The following is a 19,096-nucleotide window of genomic DNA, read 5'->3' as shown; positions in this document are numbered from 1 at the left end:
CCGCTAGAGGGATAGACGCCTGTTCCCTTTGCACTTCCGCCGCAGTCCCCAGCACCGGGCATGGCGGGGGCTGCCGGGAAGAGGCGCTCGGAGCTAAGGGGAATTGCGGGGCGGGGGCGGAGTCTCCCCAGAAACAGGGCGGTGACGCACGCCCGGCCCCACCCCCCTCCTTCCTTAGCCGTTGGCAACGGCGCTTTTGCTTTTTCCTCTTTCACCCCAGGGCTCTCGCACTCGCTGTCAGTTCCGTATCCGGCGTGGGACGCGTCACTTCCTGCTCACGCCGGCGCTCTCTCTTTCCCCCTCTCCCCGGACCCGGATGGTGACTGGTGGCGGCCGCTGGGACTGTCACTGAGCGGTTCCCCGGGCCTGTTGTCCTGAGCGGTGGCAGCAGCCGGGAAGATGGCTGCTGCGGCGGCGGCGGGGGCCTCCTGCTCCTCGGCGGCGGCCGCTGGCCCTGGATCGGTCTCCGCTGCGCCGGGCCCCTGCGAGTGGCTGCTGCTGCGGGACGGCTGCCTGCGCTGCGACGCCGACGGGCTCTGTAGCCTCTGCTACCACCCGGCTCTCAACGCCATCCTGGCCGTGACCGCCCGCGGCGCCATCAAAGTCATCGACGGTACCTCGGGGGCCACGCTGCAGGCCTCGGCGCTCAACGGTAGGTCCCGGCCTTGCCCGGGGGGAGGCGCCGGTGGAGCCGGCCCGGGCTCCGGCCCGTGGGGTAGGGGCTCCGTGAGAGCCGGGCCCCGCTCAGCACAGTCTGGGCGTTAGGTGGCCTCGGAACAGCTGGCGATGGGCTGGGAGTCGGGCCCGGTGGCAGGTGGGAAGGGGGCTGTGATGGGCCGGCTGCCGGCATCTTTTTCTCCTGGTTGCTCCGCCGCCTGGCTGAGCGGCGGGGGCGATGCGGCGCCTCTTTCGGTTGGTTACTGGGGCCCCGGTTCTCCTGTGCCTGGGGGGTAACCCGGGGTGGGGGCTGGGAGTCGCCCCCACAGGACCCGGTCCTGGCCTTATTGCCCTATCTGAGGAGACGGGGGATTCCAGCCAACCCCGCCGAGACGGGCCGCTGCCCGGTTAAAAACCGGTGCGGGGGGGGCTCCGCTCGGCATCTTCGGCCTCTCGGGCTCTGTTGATCAAACCTGATAAATCCTTACTTTCCTCAGAGGCTTATGGTCAGGGGCAGCGCCGTGGCCAGCACTAAGACTTCCTTGTTCTTGGAAAATAAAATACAGACCGTTTACTGATTAGGTGCCAGTGGAGCATCTGTATTAGCGTTATTAAAGGCATAAAGCTAAACAGTCGAGAAACAAAGTGGATATGTGATGGAGTGTCCTTGATTTCTTTTTTATATTCATTTCGTTGTTGCTTTGTCAGTAATACACAGTGCACAGTGAAGGCTCCCAGTTATTAGTACAAACCTGCTAGACTGTATAGGGCTTTACTTTAATCTTTATTGATGAATATGTCAGTTACTGTGTGGTGCTAATTGAGTCTTGATCTAAACTATTATAAATCCAGATATTAAGTATCTGCTATATATCATGTTAGTTGAAATTTATTTTAGGTTGAGAAGTAATGTTTGACTTCTGTCCCAAATCAACTTTAATATCAAATGACTTTAGGTTCAAAACCCATCTGAGGTTTTTCTGAGGTCTTCTGTGCTCCTTGATTCTCATTGGTTATAACAATAATGTTTTTACCTTTATGTTAAAAAGCTCTCGCTATTCACTGCATTTGTGGACATAAGAGTTCAAAACTTTCTCTAATAACTGTCCACTTTTCCCTTTGTTTTGGTTTTCTGTCCCGGTTAAGAAACTGATCTTTGTAAAATAAGCTCAGTGTATGAAGATTAGGTCAGTTTCCCAGTTCATGAATTATCTTTCAAACACCAGCAGAATGAAATCCTGTCAGAATATTCTATAGTTTGGGGAAATAATCTTTAATATACAAAAATCTAATTCTAATATGTTACTATACTTCTGCTTTCACTGTTGATTTTAAAATTACGTGGTTAGACTTTATTAAGAGGACTTCCTTCTCTTGAGATTTTGGTGACCACTACCAAAGGAAGTCTTGATGGCTGTATACAGAATTTAGCTTAGTCCTGTACTGATTTCCCACAATTTTTGCCAATTAGGCTTGGGTAATAAATACACTCTCTCATTGAATATTAGCAATTAAATTATAAGATTGAACTTCGCAAGTGAGCAAAAGTTAGAAATCTGCACTCTTTTTTCTTTCATAGAAAAATACATAATTCCTAAATGGTAATGGTCTCAATTCTTAAGTCTCTCATTTACTAAGTATCAGAGTTTCATCTATGATGATCCATCAGTGGCAACACAATTGCAAAGTTGCCACTGACTGTTTAGTTTGGCCTGGAGAACTTTTATTCTTTTTTGAGTAATTGTCAACATTGATTCTACTTCCGGTGTGCATATGCCTGAGATCAGATTCTTTTTGGCTAGCAATGCCCATTGGGATTGCACGTATGCCTTGGATCTCCTTGTGCCACCTTACCTGGGGGAGTATAAAGGATAGAGCGGACCCAGTTGGCCTAAGTTCCTTCTTGCTGTCTATAACAGAGAGATGGAACTCTGCAGTGGCCCCTTTCTCTGTGCACTGTAAAATCTCATTAGCCTAGGTCAGGGATCAGCAACTTTTCAGAAGTGGTGTGCCGAGTCTTCATTTATTCACTCTGATTTAAGGTTTTGCGTGCCAGTAATACATTTTAATCTTTTTAGAAGGTCTGTTTCTAGAAGTCTATAATATATAACTAAACTATTGTTGTATGTAAGTAAATAAGGTTTTAAAAATGTTTAAGAAGCTTCATTTAAAATTAAATTAAAATGCAGAGCCCCCTGGACCAGTGGCCAGGATCCGGGCAGTGTGAGTGCCACTGAAAATCAGCTTGTGTGCCGCCTTTGGCACGTGTGCCATAGGTTGCCTACCCCTGGCCTAGGTAGTGGTAAATTTTTTTTGCTCTGTTTGGATAGCACCTAGCATGGTGGGATCCTGGCCTATTACTAGGGTCCATAGGTGATATGGTAATATAAATTAACAATTGTTTTTGTTCTCAGATGTTGGGAAAAGGATCTTACAAGAGAGATCCCCTAAATCTATTATATCAGGACTTCAGCCATAGTGGTTGAAACAAATTCCTTGGGATTTAAAACTTGCCCCTTTTGTGGGGCCATTATCCCACACAGTGCTGGGCACTCTAGATGCATCCTTTGCCTTGCAAAGAGACCCATCCCTGAAAGGTACTGGATATATCGCTCCTTCTCCAAGAGGAGACACAGAGCAAGGAGTACCCCTTTTCAGAGCCTGAGGCAAAAGATTCTGCCAAGCCTGAACAGTCACTGTTGGCAGTAGAGCTCCAGTTCACAGAAGCACTAGTCAACTCCCAGGTTCACTTTTCAGGAGATTGAACCCCTTGACTACTGACAGTGGCAGAGCTCACCCCCGCCCTCCGTTGTCATCAAAGAAGTGTAGAAAGGTACGTTGCTTCCAGCATGAGTGTAGGCATAGGTCACCCTCTCTGGTGTCTAGTAGAATGAGACACAAGATCCATCATGTCTCTGTCTGCATTTATGCTCCTCTTCTGAAAGGCAGTTCACTACCCAGAGTGGGTCTTTTGATGCGTCAGCACTGGCTGCTTACCAAGCACTCAGAGTACCACCAGAAACTGCAGTCTTAATTTCCTCTAGTACCAGTGCTCTTGGTATTGATAACCTCTGTGCTTATGATGCTGATCTCCTGCACAGACTTTTTCAGTGCCTTAGGTGTTCTCTATACTGAAGGATCTCTGTGACCACACAACCAGAGCCCCATTGCTCTCCTTGTTGGCTGTTTTAACCTGTCCTTTTTAGAAGTGCTATTGCCTTGGTCCCAGTGAGCGATCCTGTTCATGTTGTGGGTAGCATTTGAGAATACCCTTCGACAACAGACAGGCTAGCTCTTCCAACTCCCCTGGAAGAAGTATGTTCGTTTTCTTCCTCGCCTTGTGAACATATCAGGGAAATGTCTGCTGCACCTCACTCTCCCTATTATTAGCTATTTTGAGTGGGAAGAGAATCCAGAGATTGCCCTATTGGCCCTATTGAACTTCAATTGATCTTCCATCTCATGAGGCATGATAGATGCTTTGGAGATTTTGGTGGAAATACTGCAAGAAAAATCCCACAAATTACAAATTTAGCTCTCCTCCATGCTTATTAATGAAGGATTGTTGGAATTGGCCATGCATCTCTAGGACCAGATGGTTCTGGCATTTGAATCTGGTGAATCTCTCAACATAGTCTTTGATCATGTTCTATCGGACCTGGTTTAGCAAAATAGAGGTCTATTACACCCAGTTCCAGCATTGTTATATCTGAGAGACTGGATGCTGGCTGGTTAACTACCATTGAAATAAATTGTTTAGCTGAAGTCCAGAATATTTTAGCATGTAGCTGAAAAACGTCTACTAGACTGACTTGTGCAGCAGAATAGAAGATGTTTTCTATTTGAGCAACAGTGCATCACCTGTCGTCTTTGGAACCCCTATTTCTGCTATTCTGGACTATCTGCTCATTGTAAAACATTTCAGACTGTCCATCAGCTCTGTTAAGTGTAAGCTTGCGTGCAGTATCCTCACATCATTCTCCAAGTCAGTCATACTATATTTTTACATGCTACTCTTGAATGAGACCCTCAAGGAATCAACCACGTTTCCCTCCATCTGGGATCCCTTTCCTTCCTGGGACCTCAACACGGTGTTAAGTGACCTAATGGGACCTGCTTTTGAGCCCCTAGTGACTTAGTCTTCATAGACAAGTGAGTAAAAATAATGCCTTTTTAGTGGTCAGAACATCAGCTTAGCGGGTAGGGAAAATTCAGGCCCTTATGGCTGGTCCACTTTACATGGTATTCCATAAAGATAAGGTGACTTTTAGGCCTCACCCCAATTTCCTGACTAAAATTGTTCATGATTTTCATTTGAATCAGTTGATTCACCTCCCAGTTTTCTTTCCAAGCCCCACTCAATTCAGAGGGAAAGCCATACCCTGCATACCCTTGATGTGGTTGGGGCCTTTTCATACTAACTAGATGAGACAGGGCCCTCCAGAAGTTTCCCTAGGCTGTTTTTAGCCTTAATAGGGTAAAGGTTGTCCAAATGGGTATCTAACTATAGGTCCTGTTACAAGAGAGCTATCTTGTATCCACATGTGCTGCTTAGATCTCATTCCACTTGGGCTCAGGAAGTTTCTATGGCTTCTCTAGGGGTCATCTCTATTCCAGAAATTTGCAGAGCAGCACTACATGGTGATCAGTCCATACTTTACCCAGCACTATTCCTTAGTTGAGGCTTGAATAACAGATGTCCACTTAGATAGAGCTGTCCTACAATCCTTGTTTTAAATAGCACTTCCAGCACTCACTTCCTGACTCGGGTCACTGCTTGCTAGTCACCACAGGTGGAATCCACATGGACAATCATACCAAGAAGGAGGAACAGTTACTTACCTTTCAGGGATTGTGGATCTGTGAGATGTGTTGTCAATATGGAATCCGCAACATGCCCCCCTTCCTTGCTTCAGCAGAGTCCCATAGCAACAGGATTTTGTACTCTCAAAGAAATTGAGGGACAATTGTCCCTGCTCTGCCCTTTATGCCTTTGGCGGTTGTTTGTGAGCAGAGAGGATGTCCAGGGCATAGATGTGATTCTAATGGACACTGCTAGCCGGAAAGAGGGCTAGCTCTTGCATGCCTGGGGGTGTGTCTGCATCAAAAGTGGAATCCTTATGGACAATCATCTCGAAGAACCACAGTTATTGCAAGGTAAATTATTATTCTTTATGGCTGACAAGGATGAGGCACAAGAAGGAATAGAACTTTGCTTGCCTAATTTACACATGTTTAGTTGGAAGCTTAAAAAAAGAGGATTTTATTTATTTTTAACTGATAAAATAAACTTACAACTCCGTTATGCCACTGTTAAAGTAAATATATTTAGGGCTATGTAATTGGAATTAAATTAAACCACTACAGTCAACATATTATTAAACTTTTGTACAGAGAACTACTTTAACTTGATACAAAATGTAGCAAATAAATGACGTACTTCTGATTTGCCTTTCATTCTGAAGGATTCAAAACCACTCTCCAAACTCTGAGAGTTCACTTATCCTCCAGTTAAACACTGTCATGCTTCTAAATGAAGGTAACTATTCTGTGCCCTCAACTTAAACTAGGGAAAACATGGGTAAATAATTTCCATAGTTAAAGCAACTTTAGAGAATTTAGGTGAGTCCAAAACAAGTTACTGAAATGTGTATCTGGCCTTTACGCAAGGTTTAACACCTCTTACTTTTGTGAAAAGCTCTTCTAAAGAGGTAGTTGCAGCTGTGACGCTGGCAAAAACCAATGTGTAACTTTGGCAAGGGATAGTATGTATGCAACAAAATTGTGCTTGACTTTGAACTTTCATTAGAGGGAAAAGTATCCAGTTCTCATGGTTTTGGAGGCAACCTTGCCTGTGTGAACCAAGTGTAAATCAAAAGTGTTTTTCTGGTCTTATCTACACTAGAGAAATTTGGTATCTTTCCCAAAATTTAATGACTGTAGTCCCTCTGAAATGCCTATAACACTCCTCATGTCAACTCATACTTCCAGTGTTGCACATGCATTACAACCATTGTTTGCATTAAATTTATTTCAAGTAAGGCTAACCGCCATGTGCATCTTAGTCTCTAATCTGGGTCAAGATTGCTGGTGTAATAGCTCCAGCAAGCTATGCACACAGTGAACAAGATCTTCTAGTGCCATATCTTTCACCACTTGTGTTGCAACCTTAACTTGGTGACGTGTCTCAACATAAACTATCATGTTGTCAGCTGGTACGATTGGGCAGAGGAAAAGATCCAGGGCCAGTTGAACTGGAGGATATTGAAAACCCATACTGTATGTGAGTAAGCATATTCAGGAGTGCCAAGCCATGCCTTGACAAGATAAGGACTTAATAGGATATCTTCAAAATCACTTAGGGATTTAGTTGCATGAGCCCCATTGAATATTAGTGGAATTTGTGCACCAAAGTGCCTTTTGAAAATCCCACTAAAGGTCCTATGCAATAAGGCAAAGAAAAACCATTGGTCTGGTTTCAGGTGTAAAACTTAATCATTAAGGGACTGGACCAAATCCTGTGCACTTGCTGCTCTACATGACATGGAGGCTGCTTGTGATGTGGGGGTGGGGAGAGGATGGCTAAGTGATGGTGATAAAAGGAAAGCAGCACCTCCACATGCTGGGTGGATCATGGGGTTTACAAGGAGCCAAACAAGAGATGCCCAGTCTGTTGCTGGGACTTCAGGATCCCTTTAGGATAGATATTAGGGCTGTTGATTAATTGCAGTTAAAGGCACATGATTAACTGAAAAAAATTAATCGCAATTAAAAAAATTGTGATCAGTTTTAATTGCACTGTTAAATAGAATCATTACAATTTATTAAATATTTTTGGATATTTTTCTACATTTTCAAATATATTTATTTCAATTACAATACAGAATACAAAGTGTATAGTGCTTTATATTTTTATTTCAAATATTTGCCCTGTAAAACTGAGAAACAAAAGAAATAGTATTTTTCAATTCACCTCATACAATACCATAATGCAATCTCTTTATTGTGAAAGTGAAACTTACAAATATAGATTTGTTTTGTTTTTATGTAACCAAGGTGATTTAAATCACTAGTCAGAAAGACTTGATTTAATCATGGATTTCTACATAAAAGTGCATTCTTTTTGATTGTTGTAATGCTAATACATATTCTTTACAACACAGAGATAGATGTATAGTGTGTGCCTTCTAAAAATGAAACCTACATTTTTAAAGTGATTTATTTTGAAAACATTTCTGATTAGTTTTACAGCTATATCAGAGAATGAATGATTGTTTGGTTATTTCATTTACCAAAGGTAATTGAAGCAGATAGTTCACCTCCCAATGACTTCATAAATATCTCCAATTCAACAGGTTAATCATTAATATTTGAAGGATTTTCTTGCCATGCTGTATTAGGAGGAGTACATCACCAGACAGACATTTAAATGGTTTTATTTAACTAAAACAACGTTACATATTCTGGATTTTTTTCTTCAACAGCAAACATATTATATTTCAACAAAACAAGCATATGAATTTTTGAATTTAAACATTCAAGTTGGTTTTTTTAAAATCTTTTTTTTTTTTTTTGGTAAAATTGTTAACTAAAATAGTTAAATGAAATATTTAAATACAAAAAAAACTACTATGTCAGCCAGGTCAACATGAGAAACTTAAAATATTGGCTTCTGCAGCTAACTCAGTCGTCTTCACCTTCATTTTCCTGTGTGTTCATAATCTGGAAAAGAAAAACAAGCTTTCCTGCTTTTTCAGGTCCCAAACGACTTCTCAATTTGGAATGAATTAGTCCAAAGGAAGAAAATATTCTTTCTACACCAGTAGAAAAAGCTACTGCTGTTAAAAGTGAGTTTATCACTTCAACTGTCTCTGAATCCAAGTGCTTAAGTGACTTCCACCAGTACACTGGGGTGACTTTCTTTCAAACATATATTTCCAAATTCTCTCTCTTTTATGGTCTGCTACCATTATAGGTTTTCCCTTCTAGTGAGAGAATGGTATGGTAGATCTCAAATCAATGAAGGCTATACCCAGGAAGACCGTAAGACTTCTGGAATATGCTGCTCAAACAATTTCACTTTTCTTTCTATGGCCTGTTCCTCCCTTGTCACATTTATCTCCAGACTTCTTCTCCTTGTCCAGATCTATTCTGCCCCCAACAATCTTCTGTTCATTGAATGTTCTGAAACTTCACACTTTTAGCGAGAGGGAAGGGGTTGGCTCTGTGTACACAAATTTGCAGAGGGACAATAGGGCTGAGGTCTGTTATTTCTCACCTCTATATATTTAAAAACATATTTTTGCTGTTAACAAGCATGTTATCTCTGGAGACACAAATCCCCAGTTTGAGAACTGCAAAACTAAGCATCTCTGATGCTATCTTCTAGACTGAGCACTGAGTCCCATTGGTGTAGATAGAAAGATTAACGCAAATAATGTATACAGAAGCCCCCAGAACCCCATAAAATTGGGTCCCTAATCCATGAAATATTGGAACTCATTTATAAAACTTTTCTTAAACATAACATGAATATATTGTCTCATTCTATAGAATTTATAATCCCTATTCCATGATGAGATCTTTCAGCTATAATCTTTAGATTGCTTTTTGAGGAAAAAAGCATGTTATAAAAAAAATCCAATTTAAATAAAAATCAGATTAAAAAAGATCGATTTTTATCCACCTTGTATGTAACTTCACTCAAAAATAAAACAGTGTAGAACTTTAGAGCCTACAAGTCCACTCAGTCCTACTTCTTGTTCAGCCAATCGCTAAGACAAACAAGTTTGTTTACATTTATGGGAGATAATGCTGAAAGTGAGAACAGGCATTTGCATGGCATTTTTGCAGCCAGCATTGAAAGGTATTTACATACCAGATATGCTAAACATTCGTATTCCCCCCCCCCCCCCCCGCTTCAGCCACTGTTCCAGAGGACGGACATCCATGCTGATGATGCTTGTTTAAAAAATAATGCGTTAATTAAATTTGTGACTGAACTCCTGAATAGTATGTCTCCTGTTCTGTTTTACCCGCATTCTGCCATATATTATAGCATGTTATAGCAGTCTCAGATGATGGCCCAGCACTTTTTAAGAAGACTTTCACTGCAGATTTGACAAAATGCAAAGAAGGTACCAATCTGAGATTTCTAAAGATTGCTACAGCACTTGACCCAAGGTTGAAGATCTAAAGTGCCTTCCAAAATCTGAGAGGGATGAGGTGTGAAGCATGCTTTCAGAAGTCTTAAAAGAGCATCAGTCCGATGTGGAAACTACAGAACCCGAATCACCAAAAAAGAAAAATCAACTTTGTGCTGGTGGCTCCTGCTCAGATGATGGAAGTGAACATGCACTGCTTTGGATTGTTATTGAGCAGAACCCCCTCGTTAGCATGGACGCATGTCCTCTGGAATGGTGGTTGAAGCATGGAGGGACATGAATCTTTAACGCATCTGGCACATAAATATCTTGCGGTGCCGGCTACAACAGTGCCATGTGAACACCTGTTCTCACTTTCACGTAACATTGTAAATAAGAAGTCGTCAGCATTATCTCCTGCAAATGTAAAAAAACTTTTGTCTGAGTGACTGACTGAACAGGAAGTGGGACTGAGTGGATTTGTAGGCTCTAAAGTTTTACATTGTTTTGTTTTTGAATGCATTTTTTTGGGGGGGGGTACATAATTCTTATTGGGATATGTAAGGGTTAAGTAGAAACCTGGGAAACCGCAGGTGTGCTGGTATGGTATTAGGGAGTAAAGTCACAGACAGGCACCATTTCTTCACTTAATAGATAAGTGTCATCCCTCACCCTCCCCTTCAGCTTGTTGGGAATAAATAAGTGTTGCAGCTGCATTTAAAAAAAATGTAGTTGTCTAAAGGATACCTTTTGTGTAAAGAACTGTTATCTCCCCCTCCCTTCCTTTCCCAGCTACATAAATGAGAACTGCTCATGGCCCCCTTCTCCCTCCCCATAGAACTGCTAATTAAGGGAATTTGTAGCAACAAACACTGCAAAGAACTGTATTTTCAAGGTAAAAATATCTGTATAATATGTGTAGTGCTGTAATCAGTCAATAGGGCTGGGTGTTTCTGTTACTTAAGGGTTTTGGGGGTACAGATTCTCCCCAACTTACGCAGGCATTCCATTCTGGAACGCCTTGCATAACTCGAATTTTGCGTAAGTGGGAAACATATCTCTGACCATTAAGCCCAAACTCCCTCCCCCCTCCTATTTCTAGCTTATAGAACTTTTTCCGTAAGATCGGATTTGCATACATCGGGTTTACATAATTCGGGGAGCGTATGTATTGTAACGGATGTAGGAGTGTGCATGCTAACCTAAACAAAAAGAGCGTGCTGTAACTAATTCAGTGCTTACTGGACAATTGGGTCCAGGGGAACAAGTATCACAATAAAGGATTCCATCTGCTCAATCTACCTCTGGGTCAACCTGCTCCTCCTCCTAACAGTTCTACATTTTAGAAGTTCAACTTTCATGATAAAGAAATTGTATTACAGTACTTGTATGAGGTGAACTGAAAAACACTATTTCCTTTGTTTCTTTATGGCACAAATATTTGTAATAAAAAAATAAATGTAAAGTGAGCACTGAACTTTGTATTCTGTGGTGTAATTGAAATCAATATATTTAAATATTTTAGGATGTTTTCTATATTTTCCAACAGTTTTCTATTATTGTTTAATAGTGTGATTAATCACGATTAACTTTTTAAATTGCTTGACAGCCCTAATAGGTGTTCATTATCCTAACTAGCAGGGGAGATGGCAGCCTGTCCATTTTAGCAGGAGAAGGGAGTGTGTAAGGGGATCCTTTGCAGAAAGTCTTCAGCCCTTTATTGTGAAATATATTGTACAGATTTGGGGATAGACAGGGTTTTGCAGGTTCTTACAAATATCACAGCATTTGTAAAAGGCTGGACATAGCTTCACATGAGGGCAGAATTGTCCACTACTTCCTCTACTCTGCCAGCACTTGTTCCATTAGTGGCATCTGCAAAACCCATTGCCTGGTCAGTCTCCCTAATAACTGCCAGGAATTTTCGTTCCCTCGGGTGCATGGGACACCGCTGCCAGTCAGGCTGGAAGTGCTCAGCATTGCATACACAGCAGCTGTCTGAATATGATTGGGTAGGATCTGAAATTATGACCAAATAAGTGGCCCAGAATGAGGATGTGGTTCCATCAGTGGCTCTCGGTTTGGGCAGCCTAGCTGTATGATTTGTGGCACACTTGCTATCTTAATCACCTAACCATACTATGACTTGCAAACCTACACCCAACAGCACTCCCTCTCTGGGCTTCCTGACCCAAAATTGGTTGCCTCTGTTGAGGGGAACACTCAGTTTCATGGTTTGGTATTGCAGTGTCAGCTAGCTCCCCATAGAGGTACAGAAAAGCCTCCTTTCCTCATCCTGAAGTTCTGGACCTGGTTCTGCTTATCCTAGATCCCTAGCACAACTTAGTTCCTGCAGTCTTTGGTTGCTCTGTTCCCTAACACGGGGGCAGTCTCCCAATAATAATGTCTCTTAAATTTGAAGGTCCCCATTCATACTTGACAGGGGGAAGGAATGTTTTTCCATCCTCCAGCTTCTTGGGAGTTGCAAGAGAAAGGCTCTCTGCATTGGAACCCTTCCTTTCTTCATAGGTCTGGGGCTTTCTCCCCTGTGAATAACTCCAGCAAAATGCATAACTTTATGAACACTAGTCAGTGGAATAGCTAAAACTTGTGGGCTTCCAGCATAATGCAACTATGTTTTGCCTGTTTTCACAATGTCTTCCTGTTCTGAAAGGGGAGTTGCACCAGTGATTTGAAGATTTCTAGAATTTTGTAACGTTACTTTGCAGTTCCAAATTAAAGGCTCAATAACTTTTATATTTGAAGTTATGGGCATTGTTTTAGTACTTACCATGCACTAGATTAGTGATCCCCAGGATGTAGGGTGTGCCCCACAAGGGGTGTGTGGTGCAGTGTTTACGGGGGCATGTGGTGGGGTCCAAGCCAGCCCTCATGGGGGGTGGGAAGGGGAGAGAGTGCCACCCAGCCTCACCCTGCCCCCAAGCCCAGCTGTGGTCCCAGCCAGAGCTCTGCTCTGTCCCCAGGCCAGCTCTGTCTCTAAGCCCAGCTTCTCCCCGCCCCGATTTCTGCCCCCAGCTTTGCCTTCAGCCCAAGCTCCTGCTGAGTCAATTGTGCAGTAGTGGAGTGGTGGGCGTGGACAGATTCTGTTACTGGTAAGGAGGGGGACTATAGGAAAAGTTTGGGCACCACTGCACTAGATCTTGGCAAAGAGCATTCACTATTAAGATTCATGTGTTTCCTGGGTGTGGATAGAAGTATTAAATTTTTGTGTAATTTTTGAAAACAGCTCAGTTTTCGGGGTACTCTATCTCAAGCCCTTTTTGTTAAAATAACTTCGTTTTTGCCACAGGCTCCACCCTGGATCCTGACTTGACCTATCAATTTTCAAGCTGGTCTTACTCATTTTGGGATGTTGAACAGCGTCCAAAATTCAGCTAGAAACAGAACTGCAATTTCAGAGAGGATCTCACTTCTCTATAATGACAAGAGCATTAGATAATATTTTAAAAAAGTGGAATGGTTATAGATCCTATAAACTGTCCTGTAAGTGAGAGGGTTTGTAAGAAACTTCCCCTGTGAACATGTTGTTCCTTAATTATTCACTTTGGGGTTTTTGGACCTTCCTCAGATGCACTAGTACTGGCCATTGTGGGTGAAGGAATACTCTATTAGATGGATCGCTGTTTTCATCCAGTATGGAAATTCCTGTACTGGACACTCCAATTTTACAACAATTAAAACAGAGCATATTTTAGACAGGAAGGAAAGTGAATATGACACAGATCTGCTTACTGAACAACAAAAATAAAAATACTGGAATCACTTTTTACTGTCTAACCTGGACATTGATTGAGGTAGGAGTCCTAGGAAGGCTGGGGGGATGAGTTGATCTCTAAAGAATTCATCATAATGCTTACACGAGACAGAATTGCATGATGAATCTACATGCTTTTTGCTCTTGGATGCTTGCCACAGGCAAAAAGTTTGCTCTTTGTCATCATAAGTCAGATGTTGACCGTAAGCAGGGACGATCCTCCTCTGTACAGGAGAAGAGATTCAACCATAGACAACAAAATCTGCCCCTCAGTTTGGACACTGCTCCTCTTTTCAGTATGCTTCACTTCTCCTATGGAAGGTGCTTAGTGTAGGTGCTTAGTGTTTTCCATCCTTTGGCTGCTGGAGTGGGTTTTGCTCTCCCCTCTGCTGCATACATGCCACAATACTTTCTCTTGTCATCCCCAATTTACTGTTGATTTGAGAATGGATCTGTGACTGGATTCAATGTTTCTGTTTCTTGGGAGTACAAGTACTGTTGGTTTGGACTATCACTCTGCCAGCAGAACACCAGTTTGCCTAATGACTGTAGAATGAAGGCTTGATTCCTGTTTTGCCTACTCTTGTAAGCCAGGGATGTCTAGGAAAAAATGAGCCATGTCAATGCCAAGAGTATAAAGAAACTATTCCATGAACTACTAGCGATTGGGGGTAGAATGCAGGGTGGTAATGAGAATGACTGTTTGTAGTGTTCAGTGTTCCATGATTTGCCAACATTTGAAATATTTTGGAGGATCCAGTTCAAATGATTCCAGGATAATTGAACCTTCCCAAACCCTGGTTCCAGACCTGTGATTAGTAAGAACTTAAATTCTTAATTTTAGACTGTCCTGCTATCACATAGACATGTATAGACCACAGTCCACTTCAGAACTTGGAGCTGAACCTTTGAACTAGTGGAAGTTTATTAGTCAGCTCTTGAGAGTTGGGTTTGCAACTTCAGCAGTCTTTGGTTGCGGTATCTGTTTCTGTAGGTGTAGGTAGAATATGGGATATCATTTAACCGGTTCATTCAAATTCTAGGAACTGAAAGTAGGCTAGTTTTCCTGTTGTAAACATTGAATAAAGTCCAGGTGTCAATCGTAAATATCCTTGTAGAGAGTTTTGATCATCCTTTGACAGCAAAAGTTTTTTTTTCTGCAAAAGTAAACTGAAGAAATAAAAATATAAAGGATACTTAGTCTCTTGATAGTCTGCACTGGAGACTTTTTACTAGATTTTTAGTTTAATAAAATAAGCTCTAGTATTATAGTCCATGTTAGTCTATGTGGGTGACAACTATATTTGCAGTTTATGGCATAATTTTGAAGATGTCAAACTTCTCAATTTTGAACATAACGGTTTTCAATGAGTCCTTGAGACAATTATAAGTTTAAATAAGTGGAATTTACCTTTTAATACTTTTTCTACTGTCTGTAGAAATAGTTTTTTTCTGTAGAATGATTTATTTTCCTTGGCTGCAGTTGTATTTGTCCATAGACATTTCTCTCTGAGGAACTCCAGCATGTTGGTAAAAGCATAGTTTGCAAGTGCTTGATTTTTCCATTTAAAGTGTCCTCTCCTTTTTAGGTCAGCTAGAACTAAGACTTTACAACTCTAATATGATTCAATGGTTCCTGAGGTGGGGCACATGCCTCTCTCAGCAAGGATTCGCAAAGGCAGTACATTGACAGACAAATTTATTTAAGGGAACCAGGAGAGTATAGGGGCCCTTGATACCAAAATTCTAGTTGATGAGGGCACGTGGCACAACTATTTCAGACTTTATCACTTTAGAACTGTAGGTTTTATGTAGATCACTTTGCGTTGAGGGAGAAACCATAGGTGCTAAGGTGAAGCCATAGTCAGATTATAAATAGAAGAGTAGTTTTCAGGTTAGTAGTGGATTACTTTGTTTATTATTTGGAGGAGGAAGTATACAGGAAATTTTGAAGTTGTGGTGGATGGCAGTTACTGAAAACTATGACGGGATTGTGAGATTTAAAATTAATCTGAAGTGTAATAGGGTAGGGGCAATATATATTACCTTGCATAAATGTAAAATAATACATATTGGTAAAAATAATTGAAACTACTCAGAAGTTGATGGGATCTGAACTATCATGTTCTGCTGAGGTTAATTGGCTTCTAGTTGTTCTGTTACACATAAAAAGAGCACTGTAGAGATGGCAGTTCTAATGTCTTACACATCTTTGTTATTTAAATGTCTTTAAATGTTGTTTTACAGTTTTAGAAGTGATATGTTTAAGTCATCATTTGAAATTTTTCATCGCCTGGAAGAAAATATCATGACTATACATGAGTACAGATTATGGTATCTTGTCCAACTGGGACTAATTAGATTGGCTTTAGTCCCTTGCCTTTCCTTCTAGATGGAAAGGAGAGGGTCAGGAAGGGATCCCCCCGCAACTGTGTATTTTGTCTCCTTCCTCTAAAGCATCAGGGATGGCCAAAGCTGGAGATGGGACATTGAGGGCTGCGTCTCTGAGGTGGTATGGAGCATTCTCTCTTATGTGCTTAGCTGTCTGTCTGATTCTTGCTCAGAATCTAACTGATCACCATATGTGGGGTCAGGAAGAAAATTTCCCCCAAATCAGGTTGGCAGTGACTGGGTTTTTTCCACCTTTCTCTGCAGCATGGATTGTAGGTCACTTTTCAGGATTATCTGGGTGTATCTCAATTAATTCCCTGCCATCGCAGGGGCCTCAAGCATTGGTGCACCTATTCTGTGCCTGTGGAGCATAATAGTGTAGTTTCCTGTGTGCTGTAGTCTTTTGGTTGTTTGGTTTGGTGTACAGGTGCTGAGTTTTGTTGGTGAAGTGTGATATATACACATATACATATATTTTTATATAGTGTGTGTGTGGACTGGCTGACTAGTGATCTGGTGGTCCCCTCTGGCCACAGAGAGGCTTCACCCATCTCCAGAGTACTGATGAGCTATTGAGTTTTTAGCTTGATTTACCTCTTCACTGTACAGCTTAATTCCTACCATTAACTTGACCTGCAGTCAAGAAGAAGTACTCGTCATCTTAAAGGAATGAATGCAAAGTGTTCGTTTGCCACATACGTGCATAAACTAAACTAAGACTTTTACTGAAAGTAGGACTTGATTGACTGCTTTCACTATAGCTCTTAAAATGGTCATAGATAATTGTTTGGCAAGAATACATGAACAGTGTCATTAATCTTAAAGTGACTTTTGCCAGAGGGCACAATAGCCTTCAAGATATCTGATCATATAGCTATTAAAAAACTAGTCCTAGACTTCCCCTTCAACGTTAACTTACTGATTCTTTAGCTAATTTTTGTCTCGTGTCCCAAAACACATTTTACTGGATTGTTTTAAATAGTTCTACTTCTCGTAATAGCATTTTCTTCTGTATTTTCCCATGCAGCTAAACCAGGTGGACGGGTGAAATGTCAATATATTTCTGCTGTGGATAAAGTTATCTTTGTGGATGATTATGCAGTCGGATGTAGGAAAGACCTCAATGGCATCTTGCTGCTAGACACAGCTCTGCAAACACCTGTTTCAAAGCAAGATGATGTAGTTCAACTTGAATTGCCAGTTACAGAGGTAAGTTCTCAATCGTTAGTATATAATGACTCTATACTAAAGATAATGAAACAGTATTGGGTTGTTAATTTAATATTAAAGGATTGCATGCCTAATGGGATAATATTTTAATGTAAATCACCATAAAGCAGTAATTACCCTCCACCAAAACTTGATGGTGGATAGTCCAAGCTAAAATCTGGGAACAAAAAGGGCACATAGCCTGTCCTGCTCCTGCTATCCAGCTGAGGCATTTCAGAAGAGAAACCTGTCCAGCAATCACTAGAGATAGGGACCCATTTCCTGCTCTGTTGTAGTCAACCAAGCAGCGGCTCCTGCTACCCATTCCAGAAACCACTGCCCAGACTATGGAGCCCTTAAATCATGTGCCTTCTAGGCTTTGAAGAACAAGGAAAGAGGGATGAATGGCTAACATGTTGCCTCCACTAATCAACTAAATTCCCCTACCTGAGAGGTGATTTAAAAATAGCACCTGGTCATTGAATACCACTTGAAGGAAGCTTGCCCATCTAGCTCACGATGGAAGGATGATTCCTGGGGTCTTGTCTAGACTCGGAGTTGAGGTGTGATGTTAGCACGTTAGCTAACATATTTTAAGAGTCCATTGTAGACAGTGCAGTGTACTTCTAACATATGCTAAGCTGGCTGAGGAAAGCTAGACTCTAACAAAATATGCTAGCACATGTTAGATAATGTGTTAACATGAGACTGTAATTCTTACTCAGGAAAAGGCCCAAGCTGAAAAGAGCTTTCCAAGTCCTCAGGTTTACTGCTACCATTGCCAATTATATGCAACGTATATGCTTTCTGGGTGACTACAAAAGCTTGGCAGGTGTCAAGGCTACATATGAGGACCCTAAGGGTATGTCTACACTACCCGCCGTATCGGCGGATAGTGATCGATCTATCGGGGATCGATGTGTCACGTCTTGTCTAGATGCGATACACTGATCCCTGAATGCGCTCCCCGTCGACTCCAGAACTCCACCAGGGTGAGAGGCGGAAGCGGAGTCGATGGGGGAGCGGCGGCCGTTGATCCTGTGCTGCGAGGATGTGAAGCGAGTCGATCTAAGATACGTTGACTTCAGCTACACTATTCTCGTAGCTGAAGTTGCTTATCTTAGATCGATTCTCCTCTTCCCTCCCCTCCCCCCAGTGTAGACCAGGCCTGACTAGCCCAACACACTTCCTTTCCTAGGTTCTGCTCTCGTTTGCTGTGTCACTTATGATGTGATACAAACAATATTCAGTTCCATGGCCGTGTCAGTTTCAGCAAGAAGATCCCTGTACCTAAAACAGTGGGTAGTGGACCCTTTTCCAAGGTCTGGACTCTTCTCTTTAAAGACTACTGTTTGGGAAGGAATTGGCGATCAGCAGGAACAGCTTCAGGGAGTCTAGGGCCTTATTGCCAAGAAAAAAGCAGGGAATGCTATTTTAATGCAAGAACAGTCTGGCATAGTTACCTTTCATTATTAGAGGTGGTAACACCATCTCCAGAGAGCCCCAGGAAATTTTAAACAGGTATTCCGAAGAGAGCATGGGATCAGGTGGAAGAGTCCCTTCATCCATGGCTGGCCCCGTATTCCCTTGTTGTCCTAGGCTTTCACTAGTCTCACACTCTACATTTATTAACTTTTGGTATGATGCGTATACAAATCGGGTTCTGTATCTTGTACCCATCTCTAATAGACTGGATGTGATTCATTGGCATGTGACAGCATTGTGAGGCTTTCTGCTCTCTTTCCTTTCTCCCAAATATTCTTTCTAAACTCATCACACGATATGCTGATACGTTTTCATCTTCTGAAGAGACTCAAGAAGTATAAGGAGCCATGAGGATTTTAGTTTGCTCTTCCTCTGAGGAGCAGCCTTAGCTTGGGAGACTCTTATTGATTTGCTTCCGTTGTCTGCTGCTCTTTGG

General features: G+C 42.0%; 1 protein-coding gene across 1 annotated transcript in view; it reads left to right on the top strand.

Annotated features, from left to right (window-relative positions):
- Positions 1 to 26: 26 nt before the first annotated feature.
- BIRC6 (baculoviral IAP repeat containing 6) overlaps positions 27 to 19,096 on the top strand; it is a 296,285-nt gene continuing 277,215 nt past the window's right edge. The window contains 4 exon segments of the mRNA XM_039531866.1: positions 27 to 333; positions 335 to 395; positions 397 to 652; positions 16,994 to 17,175. Coding sequence (XP_039387800.1) covers positions 317 to 333; positions 335 to 395; positions 397 to 652; positions 16,994 to 17,175 — 516 coding nt within the window. The 5' untranslated portion in view covers positions 27 to 316.

Source organism: Mauremys reevesii, linkage group 3, assembly GCF_016161935.1.
Source record: "Mauremys reevesii isolate NIE-2019 linkage group 3, ASM1616193v1, whole genome shotgun sequence".
In the NCBI taxonomy this organism is placed as follows: Eukaryota; Metazoa; Chordata; order Testudines; family Geoemydidae; genus Mauremys; species Mauremys reevesii.
This window is presented reverse-complemented; position numbering and strand designations above follow the sequence as displayed.